Genomic DNA, 7,337 nt, shown 5'->3' with positions numbered 1-7,337 from the left:
TTTCTTCTTTCCCATCTTACTTGAGTATTCAGGCGGCTTAGCATCTAACGTTGCACCAAAACAGGTAAAACAAGTCTTTCTTGCTTTCTTTAGCTGTGCAAAATCAGAAATACACAGCAATTCTGTATTTTCCTCTCAGACTATAACTCACTTCAAGATTTCATTATTTGACTTCAACGATATATTATCTGCATTGTTTTCATTTCTTGCTACAAACTTTGCGCAATGCACAGGTAACTTCTCACCTGTATTTCACCTGTCGTCTGCCACACCTGCGTGGTTACTTCCCCGTAGTTTCCCTCAGAAGCGCCCCTACAGTCGGAAGTAGAAAATCGTTCAAACTGGGGCTACGATCTGCAGCTTTGTACACTTTCGAATTAGAAAATGTAATAAGGAAGAGGTCATTGAGCTCTGTAAACCTCGACGACTGAAAAGATGGGTAGGTAACAACTGTGTGATATTATGTGATATCGTTTTTTTCGCAGGTGAAATTATTTAATTGATTAACAAAGGGCTCACGGAAGACTGAAAATATGACCATGCAATTACAGAATATTGTGATTGACTTCCGTGGTTTATAAGACATGAACTTCTGACTTTAAAAGTTAATAAAAATTTCTCATTATAAAATAAAAATCTTCTTTTAAAGTATTTAAAATCACGTTGCTAATCTATTGTATATTTAAAAAACAATGGGGTATGAGGGAGACAACGAAGAAGATTGATATTAACAGAAATCGTGCAAAGGGGAAACACAAAGTGGGAAAAAGAACAAGCGACCTCAAATGGTTGAGATTAAATAAAATTATCCACTGGCCTACCTTAGTACATGCATTTTTCGATTTGCTTGCATGATAGTTAACTAGAAAGTGATTTTAAAAAACTATTACAAAGACTTTACTCAAAGCAAATCAAATGCAGGAAAGATAGATGATTCAAGATTCTAATGGAAATATTTACAAATCTGTGTACATTTATTTACTTTTTTCCTAGGAGGATTTTTTGAGTGCGTTGGGCGGACGCCCTTTGGGTCATTGCTGGCATTCTTGATGGTGATCGTCGGGGTTGGAGTGTATTGTGGAACACTATACAGGGCTCTCACCTTGGTCATTGAAGGCATTCTTAATCAGCTGTTTGGCTTCAGTGTTACATGGTAAATTATTATTTAAAAAAAAATTCATCCACAATGGTTACAGGTCTATTCGACCATATTCCAAACTCATTTTGACCAATGATATGAGTCAATTGCACCACTGGCAAGAAGGACTTTGACTACTGACCAATATAGGATAATATGATGTACAAGGAAAAAAAAAAAAAAATCTGCATTCTGATTTGTTTTTGGTTTTTTTAAAATAAAATGTTCATTTTCTACTTAATTTTCACACACTCATTTGCCATTAAGTGATCTTAACCAGAAGTACTAACCTAGTCATCACGACTTTCTTTCCACCTTTAAGTCTAAACTCAAGACACATCTTTTCGGAACAGTGTCTTCATTATGACCCTGTCCTGACCTTTGTGTGTAGCATGTCTATATTTGGTGTATGAGTAGGTGTGTTTGTTGTAGAAGTGTGTATGTCTGTTATTTGTAAATATTTTTCCATGGCTGTTGGTTATTTTGTTTGCTTTGGTATATCATTTCTCAATGCTTTGAGCATATTATTGGAAAAATGCATTATAAGTGTTCATTATTATTGTTTATAAAATTCCCTCCTAATTTCGTCACCCCTTTAATATCAAGACAGTATGGTCAAGCAGAATCCATCTCACTGCTAACAAAATTGACTGAAGATTATTTTGGCACAACATATATATATATCCACATCTAGTACCAAGTAGCATGCTACATAGTCCGTTGACCTAAACCCTCTCATTAAAATATTAGCGCCTACCACCACTTACAGTGAGGATTGGCTGTCCTGGATTGAGATTTTGGGCATAAAACTTCATCTCCTCCCCTTCTCATTAAAACGAGCTCAAATTAGAATTAAAGAATTGAAAATAAAATAAAATTTGTATAGCACAGCTGTATACACCTACTGTATAACTATAGGTATTTAGTTTCACTTATAACTACCAGAACCAACGCAGAAATGCTGTAATGCAGAACAAAAAGACTATATACAGTATATATATATATAACCTGTGAAATTATAATAAGGCCAAAAAATTGTGTATAGGCTCAAAATGATGCTTCATCTAGTGTAATCTAAAATTTGTATTACTAGTTTATGTTAAATTAAATTGAAGCTTAAGTTAAAAAAATGTTTTCTCTTTTATGTGTAGGCTGGAAATTATACGAGTCATGTTTGTCATCATAGCAGTTGTCATGGGCCTTTTTGCTATTCTTCTTCTCATCTTTGGCTTCCTGGCAACAGGAGCCACACGAAAAAATGTCTACTCAGGGCCCAGGTGCATTATGGGAGGCAGAATTTCTGCAGGATTTGTAAGTTGACATTAAAAAACAGGTAGCAATATACATTGTTGTAAAAGTTCGTTGGCAAAAAAGTTTTCAGTAAAAAGAACACACCTGACTTCAATTAACGTATGTCCCATTGTTTTGAGAGAGTGGAGTGAGAGAAAAAGAGAGAGATGGGGTTGTGACACTATATAGGTGAATGGAAGGGGTTATCTTTATTTTCTAATTAACAAGGGGTTTATGCATGTAAAGATTTTGGATTGGTTCAAATTTTCTTAAAAGTGAGAACATTTAGATAAGATATCCTACATCTGGTGTTCTTTTAAAGCTCAATTATTTGCATACAAATAGAGAACAAATGTTTATGTACATGGCAGTTTTCATGTAACCATGAATGTGTATACAAGTTCATGATGAAACTAAACATACTGAGTTTGCTAATGTGTAAGCATCATGGAAAGAGTGAAGGCATTTAGTCTTTGTCACATTGTCAGATAGATAAAGTAAACGTTGTGATGCATTTGTGCATCCTGTGTCTAAAGGTCTAAGTTTTAGCCATGAAGCTGCATATGTCAGTTTGGACTAAACTTTTTGAACATCATTACAATTTGTTTTAAAAATCATGTAGTTGCAGATAAAGGTTTGCTGAGTTTCTTCTTCATAAACGGAAGTATTGATGGAATCTTAATTGTGCACAACATGTTCATGTGGCCTTTGAATTTTTCATTTGGTAAACATTTAGAAGAGAAGAATGGTTCAAACATATTGCAGTTCATTACAGAGTTGTGTGACAGCCTGATTTGTTTTTAGTTAATCATCATATCCTACCTGCTATGTGTGGGGTGGATTGCAATCGTCTGCATCAACCTTGTGGCAGTGGTAGGTTATGCTGCTACTTCGGCCATCTGCTCGCAAGAGATCTACCGCCACACTGCTCAGGAGCTGACTGACCTTCACTATTGCTTTAACATCACCAGATTTGGTAAGTGATCTTTATTTAACTTCTCAGAAAATTAAATACTTAGAAAAAAGCTTGAAAAGAGACTTGATTACTATACTTGTAAGCAGGTAAACTGGATTTATACAATTTTAAAGTAACACTAGTCTCCAAATAGTAAAAATAAGGCTCGCTGATTTTATCTGGATTTTGTTTTGTAACAAGTCTGCATATGAAAAGGCAACTAAAAAAAAAATTTCTGTTCCTTCAAGGTATTTATCGCAATCTCAGTTACTCCTCCACAGAAAGTATTCCAGGGTCAGAGACAATTTGTGAACACAGTGAGCTTCGGACTTTGTGCGACAGGGTAAGAATAGCTTTATTTTCGGTTACAGTTGTGATCTGAAATGAAAGACTGCAATTTAAAGTTTTTTTTTTCATACCAGTAAGTATTGAGAATGTTGAACTGAAATAAAAGTTATTTTGAACATTTTGTAGCTGCTTTATGCTTGCTGTTGAGTAGAGAAACTACGCCTTTTGCTGATTTTGACTGAACTTGTTTTAGGTGACTGAAGCAGGACCTTTGTTTTGTGTCGCCTTTGGAGCGTCTGTGGTCATTGTATTTGGAATGGTAAGTTAGTAGATGGGGCCATAGTCTCGATAAATGTATGCAAACCTTGTACTCACTGTAAGCTTATAGCAGTAAACGGGTTGTTTCTTTTAAATTAAAACTAGGTCACAGTTGGCTTTTCGACAAGTAGCAGAATTTCATGAGGAAAATATTTGATGTACAAGGTGTTGCCCAAAAAATCACAGCATGGGAAAAAAATGGCTTCAGGAGAATAAAAAGAAAGTTGCCCTATCTTAATACCTCAGACCCTGTTTTTATTACCCGCTAAGATCTCCACGTTCTATGCCCCATAGTCACATCAGTGAACTTAAATGAGGGGAATCGAGAAGGCTAGAGTGATAATTGCTGCCTGTTCTTTTAGATTCAATATCTGATCTGCCTGACTGCAAACTACACTCGCATCAAGATCTCCAAGGAACTGACTGAGTACAGAGATGCTGTGGAGATGGAGGAGCTAGAAGTCAATCCCAGCTTCATTCAGAAAGGCCCTCCACCCTATCTTGGTGATACGCATTCTTCTTTAAGCTAGTTCTTTAAAGGGAAAGGGCAGATGATGGCCACATCTAATTGTTGTCTTTAGTAAAATAGATTTGTGCAAGGTAGAGTGATTGCTCTGTGACTAGATGTATACAGAGTGATTGTAAAGTGAGTGCTCACAAAATTAATGCTGTAATGTATGATTTATTTGTTGTTAGTGGGCTAAATGTGTGACATGATTGGGGTTTTTTTGGCACTTTTAATGGAGGCTTTGTGAAAGACATTTGTTTATCTTAAGTTGGCTGTGTATTAAGTGGACTTACAGATTTCTGTGTACAATTTATGAGGATAACCTTAAATAATTTTATAAAATGTTTTATCTGTAGATCTCATGTTTTGTATCCACATTTCCTGAGCACATATATTAGAAATGGAACTATGGCATGTGTAGTGAATGAAAAGTGAGGAAATACATGTTTTTTAGACTTTCCTTGGCATAAATTCCTGTGAGAGAGAGAAGTGGAGGGTTTATATATACTGCATTATTGACTTTTGAACATTCCTTTCAAGGATTTCCACCAGATTCTACAAGGCAGCAACATTTATTGCCTTTGAGGAGTTTATTTGCTTTTTGTGTAATCATTTAAATCATTAAAAATGTTCTAATTAGTATGACCATAAGTAAGAAACCATCTTACTGTGCTTTCTTGAAGATAGCATTGAATGTCATTGGGGAAATTTTCTGTTGAACAAATCTTCATCTTGTGTGTTACATGAACAAATATGTAGTAAATGAGCATTTTCATATGGTTCTTGAGAACATTAGAACAAACTATTGATTCTGTTTCCTAAACTTGCAAAGGGTTGTAAAAGATACTATTGCTCATTTTGGCATCTTTTTTCTTGAAAATGTGTTTAGTAGGTAGTAAGTATTTAGTCTATATTCTACTACATTGAATATTATGAATTATACATTTGCCTTGCTGTATGTTTGTGATAAAGAAAGTAAATATTTGGTTTTGAGATCTTATGTGCCTTTTCATTGCATAATTTATATTAATCAGCTGTGTAGTTTTTCTGTTCTCATGTGGGAAGTAAGACCAAGATGGTTAAAAAAAATACTGGAAGGATTACAACCTGTTTACAAGTATTATACATATCTTTAATCTCTCTTCACTGAAAAACTAAAATTTGAAAATAATTTTATAAGCAAAATTATTGATACAATGGTGCCATTGTTGTTTCAACACTTTGACCTGTTTAAGTTTCCAGTAAGGGGAAGATTCCTTTGTGAAAGAACCAGTCTCTGTTAGTGGACAGAAACAATGCTGTGGCTTCCAAACATAGAGATAAATATATTTGAGAGAATCTAGATCATGTAACTGGAATGATTTTTTTTTTTCATCTAGGCAATTGACTATGTAGAGTTCATCTGCAACTAAATATTTGTAATGTGTATTTGTTAACTGACAACCTCTTTTGGTCTTCATGCTTGTGTGTGTGTGTAATTTTTTTGTCTTTCATATTTCCAGACTCATTAGGTCATCTCTCATGTTATTGTCTGACCACTTCTGTTTTAGTCAGGTTTTTTTTAATCTGCCCTATTGTTTTAGACATGTACAGATGTTTATTTTTAAAAATTAATAATTAACTTCTTGATTTCAGTTGTTGAACATGTACTGTGCTAGGAATTACTTCAACTATAGGTAGGTTACTCTTACCCCACCTGTTGTCCTCATGAGCAGGATTTAGTTGCTGATGTCCTGTAATCACTGATTTGCTGTATGATAGAAAAATTATTTGTGCAACAACATTGCAGAAATCCTATTTGATCCTAATAGAAAATGTATTAACTACAAGTTTGCTCATAGAACTGATGTGAGCAACTGATATATCAGACTTCTAATTGGTTAAACTCAATGGTTTAATGAAAGACAGAGGGATGCAGGAAGGTAAAGCAATGAGGGAGAGGAGATGTGCACTGCCGTCACTAAAAGCTGGACGAGAAAAGGTGGTCTCACCTCACTCCTCGACATCAGAAAGGTTAGGGGAAGATCTTTACCTTTTTTATTTTTCTCATAAATTAGCAAGCACCCGTTTGAAAATCTATCCCAGACTCTATCTCAGGATATCTGACACATCTATATAGACTTTAAAATACTGTGTTTATATTTTACTGTTTTACTTTAATTACTATTTTCTACAAAAGTCTTGCTGGTGTATGTCCAAAAGCATTTTTGTTTCTTTGGGGAGGGAGTTTGAACAGAGGTTTACAAATAAAAATAGTAATGATGAAAACGATTGTCTAAAGTTGGTCTTGATTGATTGTCAGACTATATTTTATAACTATTCCTTTTGATCTCAAGGACTTATGTGAGGCTGGCACAAGAATGATGAAGAAAAAGAAGTCTATGTTTCTTGTAGATTGTCAAGAAACCTGCCTATTGTGTTCAGCAGTTCCTTTTCTGTGTGGTTGTATCACAGGCATTAATTCTTGCGTGTGGATTGTAAGCAATCGGAGTGTGAGAATAGAAATACTATCATATAAAATATTTTAAATGTAGAATATACGTTATGGAATGCGTGGTTTGACCACAGGAAGCAGATGAATATGAACTTGTCTGCAGCATGCACATCAAGAATAAGTCCATGCTTATGTTTCATTCAACAGTCAAAGGTCTATATGCTAAGAATTATTTTAGGGTCCAAGGTTCCTGTAAAATATTGTCAAAAGAGCAGTTTGAGACAATGCCACCATAGGCCCGCAAAAAAAAAAACCCACTTGGAGATGGTGCAAATGATCACACCTGGTGTAGCGCTTACATGGTGAAAGCATTTGCACTCCCAGCTGTGATGTCACAGTTGTGGGT

The 7,337-nt window shown here is 34.9% G+C and overlaps 1 protein-coding gene across 1 annotated transcript; it reads left to right on the top strand.

Moving 5' to 3' along the window:
• The first annotated feature begins 284 nt into the window (after positions 1-284).
• Positions 285-6,769, top strand: LOC112560265 (proteolipid protein DM beta-like). The gene is made up of 7 exons (XM_025231974.1): positions 285-439; positions 994-1,153; positions 2,290-2,449; positions 3,233-3,404; positions 3,632-3,726; positions 3,925-3,990; positions 4,352-6,769. Exons 1-7 carry the CDS (start codon positions 436-438, stop codon positions 4,517-4,519), a joined length of 825 nt encoding a protein of 274 aa, XP_025087759.1. The 5' UTR covers positions 285-435; the 3' UTR covers positions 4,520-6,769.
• Positions 6,770-7,337: the final 568 nt, after the last annotated feature.

The sequence above is a fragment of the Pomacea canaliculata genome, linkage group LG3 (assembly GCF_003073045.1).
Source record: "Pomacea canaliculata isolate SZHN2017 linkage group LG3, ASM307304v1, whole genome shotgun sequence".
Taxonomy (NCBI): Eukaryota; Metazoa; Mollusca; class Gastropoda; order Architaenioglossa; family Ampullariidae; genus Pomacea; species Pomacea canaliculata.
Note: the sequence above shows the minus strand (reverse complement) of the source record. Positions and strands in the feature narration are given on the sequence as shown.